The following is a 23,974-nucleotide window of genomic DNA, read 5'->3' as shown; positions in this document are numbered from 1 at the left end:
ATGGCGTCGTTGAAAAAGAGAACTTTGCGAAACGAGATTGAAAATTGAATATGGTCGGAACTAGTATTTGTTGGCATTCGCATCACAGCATTACAATGGCAGTAACAAAAGGTTACCAACACACACAGTCCCATATGCTCCTTATGTCGCTTTTGTCATGGACAATTTGCCAATAGCCATTGAATTTAATGTCCAGTCCTAAGCCCGCCCATTGTGGACAAGTGCATTTTTTACTTATTGGCGAATTTGAATGTCTTCCTGTTGTAGTCCCCGGGGCCGATCGACTACAGGCTTATAACAATATGTTTCGCAATATATTATGGTATCAAAGTCGTTAAATTCATTTGGTTCAGGCACCAACAGGCCATTAATGGAACGTGGCCTATTCCTCTCTATATACTAGTGTATTTACCTTTGGTCGGCAACATGCTGATGCTATTAAACGGAGAAAATTAATTACTTATTGATCACTTGTTCCACATTTGTTGTGTTCTGATTAAAAATAGACCATCGATAACGATATAGCCGATACAGCACTATCGATAAGACCAGTTTTACTTCAGACTAGTCAAATCTCAATCAAGTGCGTAGTTTAACAGATCAACTATATGCCTTCCCCTTCCAATTCACGATCATTCTGCATATTTAAATGAATAATGATCGTTCGTGGCAATACTATCGGCTGCTCGTGATGCCAGGCCACCATCCCCAATCGTTATCGGTGGTTGTGGCGCCAGATGGCCGCAGACACAATTTATAACACATAAAGTTCATTTTAGCACTTTACGCTCCTGCACATAATGTAGACAAGCCGTTGGGCCACTTCCGCCTTGCCCACACCTATGCCCGGCTCAAATTACAGGTGATTATGTGAATTTTAGTGCTAGGCAAGCGCCCCGGACCCCGGACCCCGACCGGCACCTCAAATATGTATGTATGTATGTAACATCCGACAAATTGGCTCGAGTAGTCAGCCTTTTCCGCAGGCACTCTAGTGTGTGGCGCTGCCTGATAAGCAGAAATAGTCGTTGGGGCTGGGGATTGTGGGAGGTCGCCCCAAAATGGCCAACATGCTTAACGAAAGCAAATATTTACACACTGATTTTATTCATTTACAAAATTTATAACCTCAACTGGTGGCGGTAAAAGTGCCATGAAAATTGACGAGCCAGCCAGCTGTGAGACTCGGCAGAAGCGGCGGCAGAGGCGGCGGCAGAGCCCTGCTAAATAAATTTATGAATGCAATCCGAATGATTGGTACGCGCGTGTGGCCAGCGCTGATTTAAAATGCTAATTTGGCGTATGAAATCTGACTTTGGCCGTCGTAAACTGAATCTGTGAGAGACGATTTAAATGTTGAATTTCCCTTGCAGGCACCCAGCACATCGGGCAGCCAGATAGCCACCGTCTCCCACCTGGTGGCCCTGGCCAAGCAGCAGGGCCAGTCGGCAACAAAGTCGGTGTCAACCAATGGCGCTGTAGAGATTGGCAACGGAAAGCAGGAGGCATCAGCCACAACCGCAACATCAGCAACGCCGGCGGTGGCCACGGGCACAGCGTCAGCAGCAGCATCCCCCACAGCGGATGGGGAGGACAGCGCACTGGGCAAGGCGAATGGCTCTGGGGTTGCCGTGGAGGTGCTTGAGGATCCGCAACTGCAACAGCAGCTGGAACAAGTGCAGCAGATACAAAAAACTGCCAAATCCGGTGGCGGTGGGGCCAGCACTTCGAATGCCACAACGATTACATCGATATCGGCACTCTCCCCGCAGACACCCACTTCGCCGACAGGGGGCGAGGGCGGCCCAGTGGCACCGCAGGCCGCCGGTCCGATGACGGCAAGAACCAGTACGCTGACAAGCTGCAACCAGGAACATCCGCTGTGCGTCTCTACCAGCTCCATACCCGTGACTCCCGAGCCGCGATCCAAGCAGCACCCAGGCTCGGCCGCAGCCGGAGCACCCCACCCGACGGCTCCCCATCAGCAGCTGTCGAGCATTGCCAATCCCATGCAGAAGGTGAACAAGCGCAAGGAGACGTTGGAGGCGAAGCGCGAACGGAAGGCGGCCAAAACCCTGGCCATCATCACGGGCGCATTCGTGGTCTGCTGGCTGCCCTTCTTCGTGATGGCCCTGACGATGCCACTGTGCGACGCCTGCCAGATCAGCGACAGCGTGGCCTCGCTCTTCCTCTGGCTGGGCTACTTCAACTCCACCCTGAATCCGGTAAATAACCCAGAAATATATGTACATAAGCACATACATATACATATAGGTTAGGTTAGGTAAAGTGTTTTTATTGTAATTAGGTCGTGGATGACTTGTCCTCAGCAGCAGCGGTGTGGAAATTAGCGTCCGTATTTCAGGTAATCCCACGCCTTGTTGTCCAAGGGGCACACTTGACGTACACGCAGCCAGAGCGAGATGCAGTGGTAGTGGTAGACATGCTGGCATACACCCTTAACAACGTCGCACTGCTCGGGAACGATCTCTTCTTCACTGGCCTGGCACTCGATGCAAACGTTGGAAGTACTGTTATGGCACATAGCACAAATTTCGAAGTCAACGTCCATTGCGCTGTTCATTGGCACACCCTCATCGACTTCCATTTTGACATTCGTCCGATATTTTTATTCGCCAATTTTAAATCTCGAAAGAAAAAGAAAAATGACATTTCTAGAAGTCAAGGTGATTCTGACACTTCTAGACAAGATGGCGTCACGTTAGAGCACATCAGAAAAAAATACCGTAGGAAGAACTAGATCTTTTAATCACCTTTTCTTGGATTTAAATATGATTAAGCTTAGCTCAGCCATCTTTCAAAATTCCATTGTTGAGGGCGTTTTTTACTTTATAATAAAGGGGAATTTGTTCTGCGATTCGAAAATTCGAATGTGTGTTGTATGTTTCTTTTGATAACTTTTATTACTCAACCACAACTTCAATTTAACCTAGATTAATACTAACTATTATTCTCACCTTTCAGGTTATCTACACCATCTTCAGCCCTGAGTTCCGGCAAGCTTTCAAGCGCATTCTATTCGGCGGACACCGACCAGTCCACTATCGCAGTGGGAAGCTTTAGATAGTGCATGCGAAGAGGCGAAGGTGAGTCCCTGGCACAGATGCGAGTATGGCTGCTGCTCTTAAATTGTCGCGATTGACCTATTGAGCTGATCCGAGGCACACAAAATTTCATTCCCTTCTATGTGTATCCAATTTTAGTCTGCAGTTTCAATTTTCAATCCACGAGCCCCGATATTGATATTGCTCCCTTCGAGTGGAGTGTTTATTCGAATTGGAGGTCATGGCTGATGGTGCTTCTCGTTGGGGCGCAAAGTGTTTTGCATTTGGCGCTTTTGGCGTTCAATTTTCGCTGGCATGACGGCGACAACGAGCCACATTCGCATTTGGCAAGCAGACAAACACCATTCGGCTGCCATGGCGTGTGGACGGGGAGGGCTTGAAACAAATTTTAAACTGTTGGGAGGGAGCTAAACTTTCAGCAGGCAACAGGACGACGGTCGGCTGTGCTGGGCTGAGCTGGGCTGGCCACTCAACTGTGGCTAAAATGAAAGTTTTATCAAACCTTTATCGGTACTGTCATCTGCACGGGACGATTTGGATTCGGTCAATGCAGCCACCGGATGGGATAACACAAGCCACGCCAGACGCCAGCGGCCATTCGAATTATGCCACAATGCGCATTACATTCGCATGTTCCCAGAGCCCCAGAGTCTCTCCGACTGCCCGCCCCAAACTGGTAGTGAAGGCTTATCTACAAAGACGCAAGGGGGGCGCACAAGTTCTCCTCCTAGCAACAGCTCTGAATAGTTCCATTTGCATTTCATTGGGTGGTGAGGAGAGGGGCGGGCGGAGGCCCAGAACTGTAGCTGAAACCGACCCATCTGCATGTGGCAGCAGCAAAATCCCTGCCATTCATCCATTCATTTCCAAAGGCAACACGAAAGTTAAATTAAGTAACATTAATTTCGAAAATTTCTGCTAAGTTTGGCGCCTGTGCATTTGAATGAACTTTTCTGTGAATAATCGTATATAAAAGTTTGCCCCCCACCACCCCCACACACTTTGCTAATGAATCTTGCAAATTGGACTCTTTTCCAGACGCTTCTGCTAAGCCTGCAAGTGGATGCAGGTCTTACCTCTTCGGCTATACACAACAACTTCGGGGCAGAGCAAATCCAACGTATACTAAAGATGACTTTAGACGATGCATGGGAGGCACGCCTGGAACAACCCAACCCCTAGATCGTACTATTGTAAATAGCTAAGCTAAATGTGGTTAAATTAATGTTACCGTTTACCTATGCAAATACGAGTACTATATTATAGTTATATATTCGCTGTTAGATCTAGCTTAATTTATAAATGCCAAGTGGAGACTGTTTTTGGAAGCAAACTGAAGCGTTGAATTGATTGAAATGCCACCAAGAGATACAAAACACCTATATATAATCAAAATAATTTTTTTTGAGCGGCTAACCCCCCATACACGAGTAAATATATCTACCTATATACTATATATATACACATACATAGAGATCTCTAATTCCTAAACTTTTTATGTGTGTTTTGAACTTGATGTGAATTGTATATGTACTTAGACATAGCTCTATAGATGATAGATAGCATTCCCTCTCTCTCTCTCTCTCTCTCTCACTCTCTCTAACTCTTCTGCTTCGAGGGAACGGGTCATGGGACGTGAAGGGAGGCCAAGGCATTGGAATCGTTATAACTGAAGCGAGTACTCGATTATGTATATTGTATATGTATATTATAGCTACATATATGGCGCCTCTATCTAGCGACATTCAATGTGTGCAATGATCTGAGCGATCGATTTGAGCATCGTACTATACTGTAGGTAATATCGATAGATTCTATTGTAAAGTAAATTACTCGCATTGTCGAACCCATAAACCAGAAACCAGTTTAAATGAAATTTAAACGTATTGTTAAAGACACACATATTTAAATTATACGAGTGTATGTACAATTAAAGCTGTTGTACGATTACTAAATACTAAGGACGAGTTATTATGGTTATTATGGGCAAGGATTTCTTTGAATAAGATCGCATATTGTTAGCAGAAGGTTCGTTCGCCTAAGGTGGCCGCGAAAACTTGTAATATTTGAAGAGCAAACTACTTTCGGGAAAAATGGGTAAAACATAATTAGCAAAACCAAGCAGACACGCAACAAATAGAGTGCGGCATATTCTAGTTAAGATTAAGCGAATATCACAATGTTTTACAAACTACTCGAAATCAAAATCAAAACTCTACAAAATCCTTAAGCAGTAACCATTTCTTAGCCGCTAAGTGTTTACAGATACATGTCTATATACGGATAACAATAGAACGAAAATCAAGTCCGACTTGTCCCATGCCAAACGATAGTTCTGAACAACACCCACACCACTTATCAATCAAAGTCTGCCCAAGGCACCTGTTCATTTCGATTATACTGATTTCAAATGTTTATCTTTCATTTCAAACATTGGCGCGCATTAGCAGAGAACTATTGCTTGGCATGAGAGACAATCGCGACTTGGAACCACTCATCTAACAGCATAAGTTATATTGTACTAACGAAATTACTATAAACTACATTGGCTGCAAATTAAATAAAAATTAAATTTCATTCAAATGTTATTTGCTTTTACCAGATTTATTTCCGTCTTAGCTCGAAAAAAAGGTAATGTTAGTTGGGATCTCGACGCAGCCGATTGCCGATTTAGCCAATCTGTGGTCCCCCTCTAAACGCCACATCACGGTATCGTAGTTTTTTTGAAAAGGAAGGAAACATCTTCTATAAAGGGAGGGAGCAATATTAAATCTCGTAGGAAATATATTTACGGTGTCGAGAAGACTAATGATCGCAATCAGATCAGAGTCTGCTAGGGTTTCCATTTTACGCTGAAAAAAGACTATTACAAAAATTAGGCATGTGATTACTCCAGTTTGAAACAAAATCGAGTGCGAGTCTCCACTTTCAGACTAGATGTAACATAAATAACGTATTTTTGTCACCTTTTAGTGGGGCTGTGTTAATTTTGAAATCGATTCGGAAATGTATGCTGATGAAGAACACGAGTATATGTAGAATATAAGCTTTCTTCTGTCTTTAAGGGGGTTACAGTTCGACGAAAATACAAAAATCACTTGTACTGTACAATTACAGAGTATACCAATTAGTTAAGTATCGCTTGTCATCAGCACCTGATTCATCAGGTATGGCATTGGATTTAATTTGGCACTTATATCGGTCAACGACCCAATTCATTAATGATTACGTGAGGTAAGCCCATCGTCATAATCACTATCTGAAAGCATACTATCATACATATGTTACTGAGCAAAATAATAAAGAGATGATGCCTGCCCGCTCTTTGGTTAACTTGAGTGGTCCAAGATAAAGTACAACCAGAGAATCCGGCAGTTATCAGCGAACTGCACGGCCAGCCAATAGAGTCACTAGAGTCAGTAAGGCGTTGCACCACCAATGGCCCAAGTACTAGCCACTTCGATTAGATGGAGCCGTATCAGCAACAGCTACAGAGCAATATCACAAGCAATAGCTCAGCCTTAGGCAACTGTATAAATAGCGACGACATTGTCACGGCCTGAGCACACGGCCATGGCCTTTATCCAACTACGATCGTCACTCTCCTCCACGCTCGGGCAGTGGCTGCTCCTTGCAGCACTGGGCGTAGGCTCCGGCCTCGGCTCTGTGGGCGCCTACAGCTCGGGCGACCTGCTATCCTGGATGCAGCAGAGCAATTTTGGCTATCAAGTCCTTCGTGAAGCCATCAGTGAGAACAGCACAAGCGTCTCCGAGGCAGCCTGCCTGGAGGAAGTGCGTCTCCTGCTATTGGCGGCAGAGGCCAAGGCCCTTCCTGCTCTGCGTGGTAAGACTTCTGCTACTACCGCTACTGCCTGCTACTGCTACTGACCCACATTCTTCTGTCCTCAAAATCACCGTTTGGCAGTCCTGGACTCTTGGGGAAAGTTTCCGCACGGCCTGCTGTATGGCCACTTTATGGACATGGGCAACTATGAGTCCTGCCTGAGCAAGGGCCCAATCGGCAGCGGCATCACCAAGTACTGCCTGACGAGCATTCAGTTCGAGAGTCTGCTGCTGGAGTCGGTGGGGGGGTCGGCTACCCTAACATTGGGTATTGGCACATGCATTCCAGCCGCCTGCAGCGCTGCACAGCTCAACCACTGGATCAACGACTACCTCCAGAATATGTTCGGCCAAAATCCGGACTTGGATGCGGGAATCACACTGGTTCACGAACAAAACTGCGCTGTAGCTGAGGGCGAGCGCATGACCGGACTGGACTGGTTCGCTGTGTAAGTACTGATGGATCGCAACAGACAGCAGAGACTGACGTAATGGATAAAAGGGAAAGCACCGATACAGATATCGGATGAGCCAGAGCCCACCAATAATTGTTGTTTGAGTTGTTTGAAGTTGAAGGTGAGATCGGGAGAGAGGTCGTTGACTCGCGCCGAACTTAATTAAATTTTTGTTTACAAAAGTATTGCACAATTCGCTTTTGAGTAACAGGTTGAGTTTGAAGTATACCCCCGGCTTAACGTGAATAACAATGACAACATTCGAACAATGAAACAGGTTTTGAAACCCTCTAAAACTGTTTAATAATATTTGTGACTGCATTCGACTTTTAACCTATTTTTGGTTAATCAATAATGTATTATTTCTAAACATAATTTTTGCAGTGCTGTTCTCGTCCTCTTGGCCGCTCTGGTTTTCCTAGCCACCCTCCTAGACCGTGCTAAAGGTAAGCTGATAAATATGTATATATATAGCTAGAAAAATGCATCCATGTCGATATGGCACATATAATATGGTAACTCCTTTTATTTTATTTCCCATAACAGCTTCCAACAAACTGCTGAGCTCCTTCTCGCTGCGACAGAACTTACCCCAGCTGTGGAAGATCTCAAGCACGGTATCGCAGCATGTGATACCATGCCTTCACGGCATTCGCTGCCTGACAATAATCTGGATTATACTCGGCCATGGGTACATGTTCCTGCTGCTGGCGCCCAATGTGAACGCCTACGAAATCATTGCCTGGGCCCAGACTCCCTACTCCATGGTGCTGCAGAGCGGTACCACCTCGGTGGACACGTTCTTTCTGCTCAGCGGCCTGCTGCTGGTGATGAGCACCTTACGAGAGCTGGAGAGGTGTGTTCCTCGTGCTGGGGAAGACTTTAAGACTTAATAGTATATATATTCGGTAATTCCCTTTCAGAACATCAGGACGGCTTCATGTTCCGCTTATGTACCTCCACCGTGTGGTGCGTCTGACCCCCGTCCTGGCTTTGGCAGTCCTCTTCTTCATGACGCTCTTTCCACGCCTGGATAGCGGACCACTCTGGAAACAGTTCACTGCCTCCTCGCAGCTCTGCAGTGACACCTGGTGGGCCACTTTGCTCTACGTGCAGAACTACGCCGCTCCTGGACGGATGGTAGCCGGAACCCTCTCTCCCCAACGTTTCTGTATTGACTATTTCGCCTCCATTGCAGTGCCTAGGCCACTCCTGGTATTTAGCCGTCGACATGCAGCTATACGTAATTTCGCCCCTCCTCCTGATCGCGCTCTACAAGTGGGGTAGAAAGGCTGCCGGCGCTATCATTCTGCTCATCCTTCTGCTTTTCGCCTGCCTCTTTAGCATTATCATGCTGAACGAGCTGCAGGTCTTTAGCCGCAACGGGTGAGTCTCATTGGGGCTCTGGTCGGGAAGTGGCCGAGGTCTAAAGCTTCTTTTTAACCACAGCAACCTGGGGGAGGACAGTCCGCAGATGCGGCTCATTTACTATACGACACATGCCCGGGCCATGCCCTGGCTTATCGGTCTGCTCTTCGGCTACTATCTGCACAGCCAAGGCGGTCGCCGGCATCGCCTCTCCAAGTGGCTGGCACTGGTGATATGGATACTTGCTCTCAGTCTGCTGGCAACTGTGATCTTTGCCGTCTATCCGTACACGCAGTCCGGTGCGAACGAGATCTCACCGCTGGCTGGCGCCTTCTATCTGTGCTGCGGCCGAATCGCCTGGCCCCTGAGTCTGTGCTGGCTTATATGGGCGTGCCAGAATGGGGTGGCGCCCGTCGTTAACAGCCTGCTCAGCTGGTCCTTCTGGCAGCCCCTTTCCAGGCTATCCTACTGCCTGTACATCTGGCACTTGATTGTGGAGACGGTCAACGTGGCACGCAGCAAGACAAGTCTGCATTTTTCCAACTACGACGCAGTAAGTCACTGGGTAATACGACATTGTTTTTCGAGCATTTCCAATTGGATTCTCCATGTCAGATCCTACGTTTCTGGTCGGACTTTGGTATAACGTTGTGCGTCTCCACATTGATGTATCTGTTCGTTGAGGCGCCGGTGGCTCGACTCGAGACCCAATTGCTGAGGAGGCGTCCAAGGCATGAGACGAGGTCCCCGACCACCGGTATTGATGCATCCCCCTCGCCAGATACTGCACCACCGACAAGTATTTCACGGCAGAACCTAGTCGTTCCTTGAGAGAGCTAGGATAGCTAATTTTACGACTCGGCGTGTTGCTCTATGTTTCAAGTTCCTTTTTAATTTATAAACGAAAATTGCTTTCGAAAACTAGCTTTTTGAATCGACCATGACGCTCAGACTATGTCTATAAACTTCAGTGCATCCATAAGTATATCCTGAATATATGCATATATGCTTTTGATGACATTCCACATGTGTCAATAGAAACAAGTTTCATTCATTTTAATGGCAATATATAGGGCTAAGGTAAACCACTTGTTGGTCGGCTTCTATCGCCGTTTGATAAGGTATGTACGTACATATATCAGTACTCGCTGACGACACCGCTATCAGGCATTGCCCCAATTGTAAAAACTAAAACTAAAACAAACAAAAATGAGCCAAATTCCCCTGCGAGTGAATAGATGACACAACACTTCGATGGGTCGTGGAGTGGAACCAGCCCACTTGCACAGTGCGCGCGATATGTGAGCAGACTTCTGGTTTATATTTCTGTCTCAGCAGGATAAAAGTTAATGGATATGTTGCGCTGGCCAACGCAGTGGATTTTCGATTTAGTTAGGTGCAGCTTGAACAACCTGTCTTCGCCCTCGACGCTCCACGTCATCGGGGCACCGTCCTCGAAGTGTTTCACAAACGTAGTTCCTTCTAGATACATGTTGAGGGCTGTTGCACGATGCCGGGCGATTCGCGGTGCTGAGAATGTGTAGTGCTGAAATCCGAAGCTACAGTCTTCAAATGCAATCACCTCAACGTGCCTGCACAGTTGAAGGAAATGTCCAAAGCAGTCCGCATCTTCTATATTGCACGAATAGAAGAGCAAACGCTTGATGTGGCGAAAGGGATGCGTAATATTACACCTTGAAGGAAACAGATTTTTAACGTAATTCAATACGAATGTTTCAACATCCAACTGAAGGCGTTCAGCATCAAAATATGAATTGCAAGCGTTGTGTACTTCCAGTTGTTTTAATCTGTGGCGACCTACAGCCTTCAACTTTTCGGCGATATCGAGCAGCTTACTGGGATAATTTTTTCCGCGGATTGTAAGCTGTTTTAGGTTTTTAAGATGCTTCAAATTGTTCATAAACCATATACTGAATTCCTCCTCGTCACATATCAGAACCTCTATACTTTTCATACCATCAGTGGGTAATTCTATATCGAGGATATCTTCGTCACAGCCAAATAGGTCCAGATTGAGGGTTTTCAACTGTTTTGCTTGCATTATATGCACTAGATTGTTACCCTCGAATCCCCCGCAATAGGTTATTCTGAGGTTCTCCAGATGCGGAATGTCGGCAAAGTATTTTCCTGTAAAATGCCCAACGGGACTGAATGTCCTCAGTTGTGGAAAAGCTTTAATTATCATCAGAATGTCCGCATCTTTTAAATGGAATGACTGTGTTGAGAATCGAAAGTCGTGTGCATTCGGAAAAACGTAGCTGGTAAGTATTTCAAAGCTTTCCCGGTTGATCATATTGAGCCGTAAAACTTGTAATTTCGTGCGGATTATGGATAGATAGTGACGCAGATCTCCGCTGGATATTTCCAATTCAAACAGTGACAGGGAAACTTTAGATCCCCAAACTAAAGGCATTAGCGAGTAGAAACGAGAGTGCACTTTAGCCATGTTCAGCTGGGATTTTAAGTCCAGAAGACCAAAGATCGAAATCAGATCAGCGTCGGGTAGAAATTCCATTTTTCACTGAAAGTAAACGAAGAAGGAAATTCTTATTAGTAAATAACGTTTGCCATGTAAGACTAAGATTTATGCTGCTTAGTTAAGTACTCACATTCTCCTTGGAAACTGCACGAATCCAATTTAAAAATATGATTTTTTGAATTTAAATTTAAACAATGTCATTGTTAACCGTGAAAAAGTGCTGTAAAGCGCAGACAAGATTTCGTTAGATACCAGCGAGCGTGCTGTTAAGCGCAGAATAGCAGAGTGGCAACCCCAACATCTGTTCCATTGATAGCAAAAACAAAAAAGTTGCAGATATCCTCACCGTTTTGCAAATTTTTTTCCCAGTTGAACGGCTTCGGCAAATAATCAATCGCACAAGATGCAGAAGTACGACAAGATGGAGAAGATCGGGGAGGGCACCTACGGCACCGTCTTCAAGGGGCGCAACCGCGACACAATGGAGATAGTGGCCCTGAAAAGAGTCCGTTTGGACGAGGACGATGAGGGTGTGCCGAGCTCTGCCCTGAGGGAGATCTGCTTGCTGAAGGTATTTTTTGCTCTGTGGCCTTGCGAGACTCGAAACTGAAGCTCTTTGCACCCACAGGAACTGAAGCACAAGAACATCGTCAGACTGATAGATGTCCTCCACTCGGATAAGAAGCTGACCCTCGTTTTCGAGCACTGCGACCAGGATCTGAAGAAGTACTTCGACAGCCTGAACGGAGAAATCGATATGGCTGTATGTCGCAGCTTTATGCTCCAGTTGTTGCGTGGCCTGGCCTTTTGTCACAGGTGGGTGGTGTAGAGATACCCCCAGTCCTGTCGTTCTCACGTCACTTTATTTTAGCCACAACGTCCTGCATCGCGATCTGAAGCCGCAGAACCTACTAATCAACAAGAATGGCGAGTTGAAACTGGCCGACTTTGGCCTGGCCCGCGCCTTCGGCATCCCCGTGAAGTGCTACTCGGCCGAGGTGGTCACGCTGTGGTATCGTCCTCCGGACGTTCTTTTCGGGGCCAAACTATACACGACAAGCATTGACATGTGGTCGGCTGGCTGCATCCTGGCGGAGCTGGCCGATGCCGGGCGTCCGCTGTTCCCCGGCTCCGATGTGCTCGATCAGCTAATGAAGATATTCCGTGTGCTCGGCACACCCAACGAGGACTCTTGGCCCGGTGTGTCCCATCTCTCCGACTACGTTGCGCTTCCATGTGAGTATTCCGTGTGGCTTCCATCGCATTTTGTGCAGTAACTGACGCTTTTCCCGTCCGCAGCCTTCCCAGCCATAACTTCGTGGAGCCAACTGGTGCCGAGACTCAATTCAAAGGGTCGCGATCTTCTGCAGAAGCTGCTCGTCTGCCGTCCCAATCAACGGATCAGTGCCGAGGCTGCCATGCAGCATCCGTACTTCACGGACAGCACCTCATCTGGCCATTGAGTGTATAACCACTCTCTCCATGCGACTGTTTCAACGTACTTTGATTAGGACTTAAGACAGACTCTTCTCTCGTACTAGTACTAGTTATAAATGTGCATAATGTCCTCAGTTCTTCAGTTCATATATGTATGTGTACCGTACCAAAGTAATGTCCCCGGGTGCATTCAGTTTAATTAATTTACACGTATTTACAAGTATCTTAAGCTCCCAATTATAATGTATTGTCTCTGGTTTATTTGAAGTTTACTAGCGTAATAAATACACTTACTCAGTGATTGAGATTTTCCCCCCTTTTTGCGCGCACCGATAACAATCACAAAAATAAAGAACTGACTCAGGTTCTAGGTTTATTTGAGTCAGTGGTTCAGTGGAACCAACCGGTCGCGATAACGGGGAGTTTTCACGCACATATTTGAACAAGTCCTCCCCCTCTGATAAACATTGAAAAAAACCTGTGGACAGTGCACTACAAACTACGAGAAAACAGCTAAAATTATTAACAATTGTCTGGAAATAGAAGGCGCGGCTGAAAACAACTTCGACTTCGACTCCGTTTGATAGAGCTCCTTAAAATGACCTGGGGATTTGTGACCTGTGGCCCCAACGAGGCTTTGGTTGTTTCGGGTGAATATAACAACTTACATATACCAATTGAAACAATCAGTGAACAATCAAAGTGCCAAATTGGGAATGATTAAAGATTTCAAAATAAAAATAAATCGCACCCCACCCCTCATATGACGTCAGTGCTTATTGATTTTTATGTACAACTACTTGTGATGCCAAGAAGAAGAAGAACACTCCGATGCCGTGCGCGCGCATTGGCGAACGGCGTTGCCGACGATTTGATTCTTTTTGTTTGTAAACAAACCGAATTTTGTATAATCTCTTGCAGGATGCTGCTACATGAAGCCGCTCCTGGTGCCCGGCGGCCGTGCCTTTGTCTGGCCCTCCATCCAGCAGGTGCAACGGTAAGTAAATCGCACAAAAATATAAACGCTCTTGATTCGAAACTATGACTATGACGAAACACCTCCTCAACCACTCTAGAATCTCACTCAACACGATGACGCTCCAGGTGGAGAGTCCCTGCGTGTACACTAGCCAGGGTGTGCCCATTTCGGTGACGGGCATTGCCCAGGTGAAGGTGCAGGGCCAGAACGAGGACATGCTGCTGACTGCCTGCGAGCAGTTTCTGGGCAAGACAGAGGCGGAGATCAACCACATTGCCCTGGTCACATTGGAGGGACACCAGCGGGCCATCATGGGCTCCATGACGGTGGAGGAAATCTACAAGGACCGCAAGAAGTTCAGCAAGCAGGTGTTCGAGGTGGCTTCTAGCGATTTGGCCAATATGGGCATCACCGTCGTCTCCTACACCATCAAAGATCTGCGCGACGAAGAGGTGCGGTCCTAGCGTTACACAATCCCTTAGCTAAATCGCACTTTATCCTTTGTTGAACTAACCAAACCATTAGAGTAGACTTAGTCACGTCACCTCATTTGTCTCCCGATTAACCTTTTGTATATGCGTATCTCTTGCATGTCCATTTGGAATTACGTTCACGACACAGGGCGACTCAAAGGTGCGTATAGCCTGCTGTGTAGACTATTTCTGCTCCCTACTGCCGGACGCCAGCCCCTGTGTCTTTGTAGAAGTTTGATAAATGCTTTTACCATTGTGCTCTTGTACCTTTTCAGGGCTATTTGCGCTCTTTGGGCATGGCTCGCACGGCCGAAGTTAAGCGAGATGCTCGAATTGGCGAGGCTGAGGCACGGGCCGAGGCCCACATCAAGGAGGCCATTGCCGAGGAACAGCGGATGGCTGCTCGCTTCCTGAACGACACGGACATCGCCAAGGCCCAGCGCGACTTTGAGCTGAAGAAGGCCGCCTACGACGTGGAGGTGCAGACCAAGAAGGCCGAAGCCGAGATGGCATACGAGCTGCAGGCAGCCAAGACCAAGCAGCGCATCAAGGAGGAGCAGATGCAGGTCAAGGTGATCGAGCGCACACAGGAGATTGCAGTGCAGGAGCAGGAGATACTGCGTCGCGAGAGGGAGCTTGAGGCCACCATTCGCCGCCCGGCCGAAGCCGAGAAGTTCCGCATGGAGAAGTTGGCCGAAGCCAACAAGCAGCGTGTCGTGATGGAAGCCGAAGCCGAGGCAGAATCGGTAATGTTAAACCACAATCCATGTTGCACTCCACCCGAGTAGACCAAACCTTATTTGTCATTCCTCTGTAGATCAAAATCCGTGGGGAGGCCGAGGCATTCGCCATTGCAGCCAAAGCAAAGGCCGAGGCCGCGCAGATGGCCCAAAAGGCCGAGGCCTACCGCGAGTACCGCGAGGCGGCCATGGTGGAGATGCTCTTGGACACACTGCCAAAGGTGAGGAGTGCACTATAAATAAGGAATTTTCAGAGACATTCATTAATCAATATCAATTCCCAACAGGTGGCCGCCGAGGTGGCTGCCCCGCTCTCGCAGGCCAAGAAGATCACGATGATTTCGAGCGGCCAGGGCGACATCGGTGCCGCTAAGCTGACCGGCGAGATCTTGCAGATTGTTAACAAAGTGCCAGAGCTGGTTAAGAGCATGACCGGCGTGGATATATCTAGGGTACGTTCCAATTCTGAATTTATCTAAGGAGACGAGCGGCATGGCGACAGCAGCGGCCGGCAGAAAGCAACCTTATACAAATGGCAATCAAAAGACTTGGTAGAGAAAATGTAGCAAACGAATGGCAGCCTGGAGACAAGGACTATGTCAAATTCGGTTTCCTGTTTGATTTTGTGTTGATTTTCGTTTAATTTCCACTTGTTTTCTCTTCATTTCAGTCCGTGCATGCTGGCTAAGTATCCAAATCAAAACCAAAAAGATATCCAAATTACACAATTCTGTACTCTCCAAACAATTACTGCAAACCATTAACGATCGAATACGTCGAACCAATGATTGAATATATAAATGCATTTGAAGTTTGTTTATAAATTACATTTTTACACTTCCACACACAAACATATATACATACTTTATATCTTTGTGCGCTAACCAAATTTTCGCAAAATATTTTTACACACACACTCTCACAGCGGAGCAAAGGATATTTTGTATTCAATGTATATGTATTTATACAAGTGTAAGGCACAAAACGTGGAATAAAAATATTTCCGTATATTGCCAAGAGACTTTCAATTTAAATTTTTAGCTGTGCGTGTTTGTACCTATCGAAACACACATCTATCGATATCACGATATCGCTCCTCCCCGAAATGGATGGTTGATGGTCAATGGTCGTCAGAATAGCCTATAATCAGCACTTTTTCGTCGACTGCCAGACGGGCAGCACCGACACGACAATGGCAGGTCTCGCCAGACATTTGCACGAAAATTTGGTGGTTTTTAAGAAAGTTTTCGGTACTTTATTAGGTCAAAATTGAGCCGACAATATATTTACGGTATATTTTTTAAGTGAGACGGTATATTTTGGTATATTTCTGAAGGTCGGACGGTATATTTTAACGATACATCTTCTGGTCAAACTGCAAACAACTCACTTGCACGAAAATACTGTGGTTTTTAAGAAAGTTTTCTGTATTTTTTAAGGTCAAAATTGAGCCGACGATATATTTACGGTATATTTTGGTATTTTTCTGAGGGTCGGACGATATATTTAAACGATACATCATCTGGTCACACTGCAGGCAACTCACTTGCACGAAAATTTGGTGGTTTTTTAAGAAAGTTTTGGTCATTTGAAGCGCAATTAAATAGGTTGAAGTCCCGAATTTTATTAATTTAAGTTACACGGTTAATCCACAAACAGTTTAACATGGCAGACTCCAAGGGGTAAGTGTATAAACTGCAAATTTGCAGCGCTCAAAATGAATGCCGACAAAAGAGCGCTGGCTGGCCATTCGCTGAGACAGCGCTTCAATTTCGCGCAGTCATTGGCCTGACGGAAAAAAGTACGCAAAGGCCACATATGTACATATGCGAAGGAAAGTTGCAAAATGCAATTGGAGACTTCTCCCACGAGCCGTGAGGGGTTTTCTTTCAAAGAAACAGACATATCATGGCTAAAACAAACGTATGTATGTACTTACATATGTATTTAGTCTTGGTCTCTGTTGCGAAACTAGGCCAATGCTAAGAAAATCGCCATTTGCTGTCTGCTGCGATTGTTGTTGTTGTCGGGGGCATGGGTATGGCTGGCCGCCCTTTGGTTTCTTTGTTTTCCTTGTTATTCCGGACTCTGCAAATGCTGCAGAGTCCCTATGGATGATGGTGCGTCAGCGTGCTCGTATGCGTGTGGGGTGGGAGGGGAGACGGAAAAGACTGTTCTCGAATAAAAAATGGATCTGACCCTATCGAATTTCTGATTTGCTTAACAAAGTATTATATTGAATAAAATGATATCCTAGTATGCCAGGAAATCATAATCATTCTTATCATTCGTTGAAATTTACTACTAAAATATCAGCCAAGGGATCGAATAAAAGCACGCTCATGTCGGGAGGGAATAATGATCCTCGTCCGCTCTTTGGCGCTGGAAAATATAGCAAAAACGAGGGTAGCAACAACCCAAATAATTCCATGGATACCGATGAGGATGCAACTAGGAAAGATGCTCCGTCATCGTCGCAGTCGCCGTGGACTGAGGCTGGGGGCAGTGGGGGCAACACAATATCAAATCCGAAAACCTCTCATTCTAAAATGTGCGGCAGAGAATTACCACGCTCGAGAAAACCGTGTTTGCTCAATTTCTTGTTTCCCTTACTCTTTCCCCTCACAGCGATGATCTCGCAACGGCGATTTTGAAGCGAAAGGATCGGCCCAATCGTCTGATCGTTGAGGAGGCTCAGAATGACGACAACTCCGTTGTGTCGCTTTCGCAGGTAAGTCGTCGTCATCCCTGGGCCACGTCATCAACGTCTCATCAACTGAAACCTCAACATTTGACCTTTGTACTACAATGCTCTGGCTCTCTCCCCTTTCCCCGCCACCCCTTTCATTAACAGGCGAAAATGGACGAGCTGCAGCTTTTCCGCGGCGACACCGTGATCCTGAAGGGTAAGCGTCGCAAGGAGACCGTGTGTATTGTGCTCTCTGACGACACCTGTCCCGACGAGAAGATCCGCATGAATCGCGTGGTGCGAAACAATCTGTGTGTGCATCTGTCGGACGTGGTCTCGGTGCAGTCGTGCCCGGATGTCAAGTACGGGAAGCGTGTCCGCATCTTGCCCATTGACGACACCACCGAAGGCGTCACGGGCAATCTCTTCGAGATCTATCTGAAGCCGTACTTCTTGGAGGCCTATCGGCCGATCCACATGGGGGATAACTTCATTGTTCGCGCTGCTATGCGTCCCATTGAGTTCAAGGTGGTGCTGACCGATCCCGAGCCGTACTGCATTGTGGCGCCCGAGACGGTCATCTTCTGCGATGGCGACCCGATCAAGCGTGAGGAGGAGGAGGAGTCCCTCAATGCGGTGGGCTACGACGACATTGGCGGTTGCCGCAAGCAGTTGGCCCAGATTAAGGAGATGGTGGAGCTGCCTCTGCGCCATCCGTCGCTCTTCAAGGCTATCGGTGTGAAGCCGCCGCGTGGAATTCTCATGTACGGCCCACCCGGTACCGGCAAGACTCTGATTGCTCGCGCCGTGGCCAACGAGACGGGTGCTTTCTTCTTCCTGATCAACGGACCGGAGATTATGTCCAAGCTGGCCGGTGAGTCCGAGTCGAATCTGCGCAAGGCATTCGAGGAGGCCGAGAAGAACTCTCCGGCTATCATCTTCATTGACGAGATCGACGCCATTGCCCCGAAGCGTGACAAGACCCACGGTGAGGTGGAGCGTCGCATCGTCTCCCAGTTGCTCACCCTGATGGACGGCATGAAGAAGAGCTCTCACCTGATCGTGATGGCCGCCACCAACAGGCCCAATTCCATTGACCCCGCTCTGCGTCGGTTCGGACGCTTCGATCGTGAGATTGACATTGGTATTCCCGACGCGACCGGCCGCCTGGAGGTGCTGCGTATCCACACCAAGAACATGAAACTCCACGAGGATGTCGATTTGGAGCAGATTGCGGCCGAGACCCATGGTCATGTGGGTGCCGATCTGGCTTCGCTGTGCTCGGAGGCTGCTCTTCAGCAAATCCGCGAGAAGATGGATCTCATTGACCTGGAGGATGACAAGATTGATGCCGAAGTGCTGGCATCTCTGGCTGTGACTATGGAGAACTTCCGCTACGCCATGACCAAGTCCAGTCCATCGGCTCTGCGCGAGACCGTGGTGGAGGTGCCCAACACCACCTGGACCGACATCGGTGGCCTCGAGAGCGTCAAGAAGGAGCTGCAGGAGCTGGTCCAGTACCCAGTCGAGCATCCCGACAAGTTCCTCAAGTTTGGCATGCAGCCAAGCCGCGGCGTCCTCTTCTACGGCCCGCCCGGTTGCGGTAAGACTCTGCTGGCCAAGGCCATTGCCAACGAGTGCCAGGCAAACTTCATCTCCGTCAAGGGGCCCGAGCTGCTGACCATGTGGTTCGGCGAGTCTGAGGCAAACGTGCGCGACATCTTCGACAAGGCCCGCTCGGCTGCCCCTTGTGTGCTCTTCTTCGACGAGCTCGATTCGATTGCCAAGGCCCGTGGCGGTAATGTGGGCGATGCTGGCGGCGCTGCCGATCGTGTGATTAATCAGATCCTCACCGAAATGGACGGCATGGGAGCCAAGAAGAACGTCTTTATCATTGGCGCCACCAATCGACCCGACATCATTGATCCGGCCATTCTGCGTCCCGGCCGTCTCGATCAGCTCATCTATATTCCATTGCCCGACGACAAGTCGCGCGAGGCCATTCTGAAGGCCAACTTGCGCAAGTCGCCGCTGGCCAAGGAGGTCGACCTCACCTACATTGCCAAGGTGACACAGGGCTTCTCGGGTGCCGATTTGACCGAGATCTGCCAGCGGGCCTGTAAGCTGGCCATTCGACAGGCCATCGAGGCTGAGATTCGGCGCGAGAAGGACCGCGCCGAGAACCAGAACACGGCAATGGATGTAAGTGACCAGCATCTCCATGAATATCCATCCCTATTCTGTTCTATATCGGTATATTGTTGCTCCACAGATGGATGAGGAGGATCCAGTGCCGGAGATCACCAGCGCCCACTTTGAGGAGGCCATGAAGTATGCTCGCCGCTCTGTGTCGGACAACGACATCAGGAAATACGAGATGTTTGCTCAGACCTTGCAGCAGTCCCGTGGATTCGGACAGAACTTCAGGTGAGTGCCAACACTGACATACCGCATTGCCTTCCGAAACGATTTCCAACTCGAAAACACTCCCTCTCTGTGGCAGATTCCCCGGTCAAACCGGCAACACCTCAGGGTCCGGCACCAATATGCCAGTAAATTCGCCAGGCGACAATGGCGATGATGATCTTTACAGTTAGATTTCTAGATTTTACACTGCTAAACAACAACAAAAAAAAACAAAAAGAAAACCCAATTTTTTAAATGAATTTTTCCCCGTAAAACCCCGATAAAGCAAACAAATTACATTCGCGGCAAAAAAAAACAACGTCATGGAATTCAGAGATACATTCAGTCTACATACAAAATCCAATAGCAGTTCAAAAACATGACCGATACCATCACCGCTTTTAGCCATGGATTGTAATACTAAATACCATTCACATTGAAATTTTGGGACTAGGCTGGTGCACTTGAACCAACCGAATCCAAATCTATTGTAATTGGCGAAACAAATCGCACCACCTCTTACCATTCGTGCATTGTCGGTGGAGAGTGTCAGCGAGTGGCTCCGATAAATGAGTTTCTATAAACATAATTATAAAGGATACACATACACACGTACATTTAAAGATAATACATATATTAAACACCGTAAAATTATAAGTGTATTTGGAGCTACGTTTTTAAGTGAATAAAAATGATAAATTCAAAGGTTTTCCCCCTACAACTCTTTTTCATCGAAGAAATGGCAGCTCCGATAATCGAAATTAGGGACCGATTCATACATATGTGTATCGAATCCTTGAAGCCCTTCCACCTTTTCGTAGTTCTGTTTAAATAATAAAAGAAACTTGTGCTTTTGTTTTATCGCTTTTATTAAACTTGTATTCATTCGTCATGTTGGCTTCTTTTGGATTTTTCCATTCCTGTTTCGCTTTTGTTTTTTGCATCTATTTGAATTGTTTGGTTTTTCTTTCTTTAATGCTTTGCGACCACGAGGACTTTTGAACATAAAGTTTTTCTTTTTTAATTTATCCAATCGTTAGATCTTATAAATAAACTCGCCATTGCTATGCCTTTCCGATTATGTAGCTGCTGGTTATTCAACTCAATGATTTGGCATTGGTACAAAGAATAAAGAACAGAGTTAAACAATAATTGTGTTAATGGCAAAAAAAAAGAATTAAAAATTAAAGCAGACAATTGCTTGAAGATTTTATATTCCTTGCAGCTTGTTTGGCGCTTAATTGAAACAAGGTTTTTTCTTTCAATTTGTTAACAGTGTCTACACTTTGAAATTTCTTGTAAATTTATGCTGTTGTTTTTTTACATTTGTATATATTTGTTTTTTCCTTTTGTCGGTTCTTCTTATTTTTGTTTGTTTTTTGTTTTTAGTATTTCTATTACACATACACATAATATAAATACGCTTTATGCATAATTACAACACAACAGTTAAAGTACGAATAGGTTTTCATTATTTTATTTAAAGTTGGTTTGCTTTTGCGCGTTTCTAGAATTTTCATCTGCCCTTTCCACGGCTTTCTTTGAGCTTTGCTTGATATTAGTTTACAAAATATGGCGTGTCTTATGTGTTTGTGTGTACGCATGTGTGTGTGTGGGTGTGGGAGTGGGTGTGGGTGTGTGTGTAGTTGGTATATGGAAGAAAATGGCCAGCACTTTCAGCATCTTAATTAATTTCTAGAAATTTAATCGTTCGATATATATTATTTTGTATTCTTTCTAAATCGTTTCTTCTAATTTTTTTTATTTTTGTTTTGTTGAAAATTTTCAAGAATTTGTTGCTTTTAAAGTCTTGAACATAGACTAGACACCAATTATGATTAAAAACATACTCGTTTATATTTATATTTATGTATATATATATATATTATATAATTTATTACTATCTGCTGACAATTTGAACGATTTGTAGCAAATTTGATATTTCTTCCGTTTCTATTATATGTAGTTTCTTTTAGCTTTGAACACCTGTCGACTGCTGGTATGCCAGTTTAATTTGTTAATTTCTATATACTATATATGTATGTATGTATACCTATACACATACAGCTGTTAAGTGTATATGTGTTACTGATTATCCGTCTACGATTTGTTTTAGTTACGCATTTTGTTCCAAACAATGAGGTTACCTTCATTTCGTGTAAAGAACATAAGTAGTTGGAGTCGGTTAGGGTGTGGGGCGTAGGGTTTACCATAGTTTAAGCTCATTCAGTTATACATATAGAGATATAGGTATAGGTGTAGGCATAGGTTAGTAATACAGGTAGTGAACAGCAAACACAAAACAGAACGAATTACAGAAATGCACTCTAAGTACACATTAGCTAGGCCCTCGATATTATATTGCTTTGTTTTCGCTCTCTACACTCTCTACAGCCCGAACATACTGGAAACGAAATTTGAAGCACACAGCATTTCACTCTCTCTCTCGATCTGTATCTCTCACTCTGCTAAATTTCGTATTTGTTTCGCTAGTTTTTCTCAAAGTTTTCTAAGTTGATCCCATGCAACATATTGATTGTGCCTGTAGCATTATACGCCTGTTTAATTTTGGTTTTCTCTCCGAGAACTGCATTACAGTTACATTCTCTCCTCATTCGTTATAGTGAGATCGCTTGCGAATGATAGTGGTAGTATAGAAGGAGTAGTAGTAGTGGCTTGCAAATGAATAAATCAAACATTACTGCGTTTTTTCCGTTCAGTTGATTGGGAGTTTTACTCAGTTGCTCTATATTTTGCTCCTCTCGGGGTCTGAAACACTCAGCTGCTCGACGTATAGACTAGTACATACATTGATTGATTTTTCAAAGTTAAATAAGTTAGATTTTCATTGTCCTCTATACATACTATGCAGTACATATGTATATGTGTTTAGCATTTATACTCTTTCGATCTGCTGATATAAACTTGTTGCTTGATGTGTGTGTGTTCAATTTGCTCTTATAGTTGATATATATTTGCTTTTCGCTTATCAATTAGTTAGCAGCCAAGGAAAGAATATGTGCGCTATGACTAAATAATGTATAAATCAATGGATAACAAAAAAAAAGATATGAATAAACAAAACTTAAATAAGTAGATTTAACAGTAGATTGCTTCGGTAGAACAGCCGCCAATCGTTTGCTAATGCTGTCCTCTCTTGTGGTGGCTTGAATCCGAGCCCGTTTAACGCTCAATTGAATACAAATTACATTACAAATTACAATTGCTAAATACTCGTACATACAATACAATTCTTAACTTGTTTGATATCTCATTTCATAATCTTGAAACATTGCAAAGCATCTCAACATGATCAACATCGTATCCATCATCATCATCATCATCTTTATCTTTAGCATATTATTATAGATTAATTTCAATTATCAATTAAATATTCACGATTAAGATTTAATGATTTTTGTGTCCATGCGTGTGGGTGTTTGTTTGGTATTTGTGCTTTGTTTGTGGTTTGTTGATTGGGTTTTCTTGCTTGTTTCTTGTCTGTTCCTGTGGTGTATTGTGGAGTGGTATTGCTCATATTTTTTTTCCAATTGAAATCCTAATTAAAATCCTAAGAAGCCTGCTAGTGTTGTTCTTCGTAGGTTTTTTTGTTGTTGTTGTTGTTGCTGTTGTTGTTGTAGTCGTAGCTATAGTTGGTAATGGTGGCTGGTTGTTTGATTGCTTTATTGGTGGTTCAGACTTTTTATCGTGTATCGGTGATATTGTTTTTGCTACCAAATATCTTCACCAGCTGTGACTCGTAGTCATCAATGTTGCGCTTCATGATGTCCATGCAGGGTCCCAGCAAACGCTCGAATGCCCTGACATCCAGGACTAAATGCAAAAAATGGTAAAAAAGATGGACACATTAGTTAAAGATTGTCGGATCATGGCACGATGGGAAAACACTTAGAGCATGCTGGAAGGGGGGGAGCTGAGGAGGGATTAGTGAGAGTGCTTAATTTTGAACGTGTTAAAACAGAACCCGCTCCAAATCG

The 23,974-nt window shown here is 45.5% G+C and overlaps 7 protein-coding genes across 12 annotated transcripts in view; 5 read left to right on the top strand and 2 right to left on the bottom strand.

Annotated features, from left to right (window-relative positions):
* LOC108158732 (5-hydroxytryptamine receptor 2A) overlaps positions 1–5,663 on the top strand; it is a 55,145-nt gene extending 49,482 nt beyond the window's left edge. For both annotated transcript variants that reach the window (XM_033391991.1, XM_017291336.2), the window contains exons 9-11: positions 1,374–2,225; positions 2,986–3,107; positions 4,125–5,663. In XM_033391991.1, coding sequence (XP_033247882.1) covers positions 1,374–2,225; positions 2,986–3,084 — 951 coding nt within the window. In that variant the 3' untranslated portion in view covers positions 3,085–3,107; positions 4,125–5,663. The remainder of the gene's footprint in view (positions 1–1,373; positions 2,226–2,985; positions 3,108–4,124) is intronic.
* Positions 5,664–6,539: 876 nt separating this feature from the next.
* Positions 6,540–9,602, top strand: LOC108158735 (nose resistant to fluoxetine protein 6). Its single transcript, XM_017291338.2, has 8 exons — positions 6,540–6,930; positions 7,012–7,378; positions 7,769–7,830; positions 7,931–8,240; positions 8,308–8,524; positions 8,583–8,770; positions 8,834–9,305; positions 9,368–9,602. Exons 1-8 carry the CDS (start codon positions 6,660–6,662, stop codon positions 9,581–9,583), a joined length of 2,103 nt encoding a protein of 700 aa, XP_017146827.1. The 5' UTR covers positions 6,540–6,659; the 3' UTR covers positions 9,584–9,602.
* A 154-nt stretch (positions 9,603–9,756) lies between these two features.
* LOC108158737 lies at positions 9,757–13,060 on the bottom strand. Of its 2 annotated transcripts, none has more exons than XM_017291344.2 (2): positions 12,984–13,060; positions 9,757–11,294 (listed from the first exon to the last, which is right to left on the bottom strand). In XM_017291344.2, exon 2 carries the CDS (start codon positions 11,286–11,288, stop codon positions 10,071–10,073), a length of 1,218 nt encoding a protein of 405 aa, XP_017146833.1. In that variant the 5' UTR covers positions 11,289–11,294; positions 12,984–13,060; the 3' UTR covers positions 9,757–10,070. The 2 variants fall into 2 exon arrangements, with proteins under 2 accessions (XP_017146833.1, XP_017146832.1); XM_017291343.2 differs by lacking the exon at positions 12,984–13,060 and adding an exon at positions 11,383–11,489.
* On the top strand, positions 11,548–12,990 carry LOC117188328 (cyclin-dependent kinase 5 homolog). The gene is made up of 4 exons (XM_033391995.1): positions 11,548–11,823; positions 11,881–12,068; positions 12,124–12,488; positions 12,552–12,990. Exons 1-4 carry the CDS (start codon positions 11,656–11,658, stop codon positions 12,713–12,715), a joined length of 885 nt encoding a protein of 294 aa, XP_033247886.1. The 5' UTR covers positions 11,548–11,655; the 3' UTR covers positions 12,716–12,990.
* A 22-nt stretch (positions 13,061–13,082) lies between the features above and the next one.
* LOC108158736 (flotillin-1) lies at positions 13,083–15,889 on the top strand. Of its 2 annotated transcripts, XM_017291339.2 has the most exons (8): positions 13,083–13,339; positions 13,611–13,686; positions 13,766–14,120; positions 14,290–14,301; positions 14,417–14,887; positions 14,959–15,102; positions 15,169–15,333; positions 15,552–15,889. In XM_017291339.2, the coding sequence occupies exons 1-8, from the start codon at positions 13,288–13,290 to the stop codon at positions 15,567–15,569; spliced, it is 1,293 nt and encodes a 430-aa protein (XP_017146828.1). In that variant the 5' UTR covers positions 13,083–13,287; the 3' UTR covers positions 15,570–15,889. The 2 variants fall into 2 exon arrangements, with proteins under 2 accessions (XP_017146828.1, XP_017146829.1); XM_017291340.2 differs by lacking the exon at positions 14,290–14,301.
* A 505-nt stretch (positions 15,890–16,394) lies between these two features.
* LOC108158733 (transitional endoplasmic reticulum ATPase TER94) lies at positions 16,395–20,681 on the top strand. Of its 2 annotated transcripts, none has more exons than XM_017291337.2 (5): positions 16,395–16,563; positions 17,510–17,612; positions 17,736–19,772; positions 19,843–19,997; positions 20,074–20,681. In XM_017291337.2, exons 1-5 carry the CDS (start codon positions 16,547–16,549, stop codon positions 20,165–20,167), a joined length of 2,406 nt encoding a protein of 801 aa, XP_017146826.1. In that variant the 5' UTR covers positions 16,395–16,546; the 3' UTR covers positions 20,168–20,681. The 2 variants fall into 2 exon arrangements, with proteins under 2 accessions (XP_017146826.1, XP_033247880.1); XM_033391989.1 differs by lacking the exon at positions 16,395–16,563 and adding an exon at positions 17,254–17,432.
* Positions 20,252–23,974, bottom strand: part of LOC108158738 (cAMP-dependent protein kinase type II regulatory subunit) — a 28,846-nt gene continuing 25,123 nt past the window's right edge. For both annotated transcript variants that reach the window (XM_017291345.2, XM_033391994.1), the window contains one exon: positions 20,252–23,810. In XM_017291345.2, the coding sequence (XP_017146834.1) occupies positions 23,680–23,810 (131 nt within the window). In that variant the 3' untranslated portion in view covers positions 20,252–23,679. The remainder of the gene's footprint in view (positions 23,811–23,974) is intronic.

The sequence above is a fragment of the Drosophila miranda genome, chromosome 3, assembly GCF_003369915.1.
Source record: "Drosophila miranda strain MSH22 chromosome 3, D.miranda_PacBio2.1, whole genome shotgun sequence".
In the NCBI taxonomy this organism is placed as follows: domain Eukaryota; kingdom Metazoa; phylum Arthropoda; class Insecta; order Diptera; family Drosophilidae; genus Drosophila; species Drosophila miranda.
Note: the sequence above shows the minus strand (reverse complement) of the source record. Positions and strands in the feature narration are given on the sequence as shown.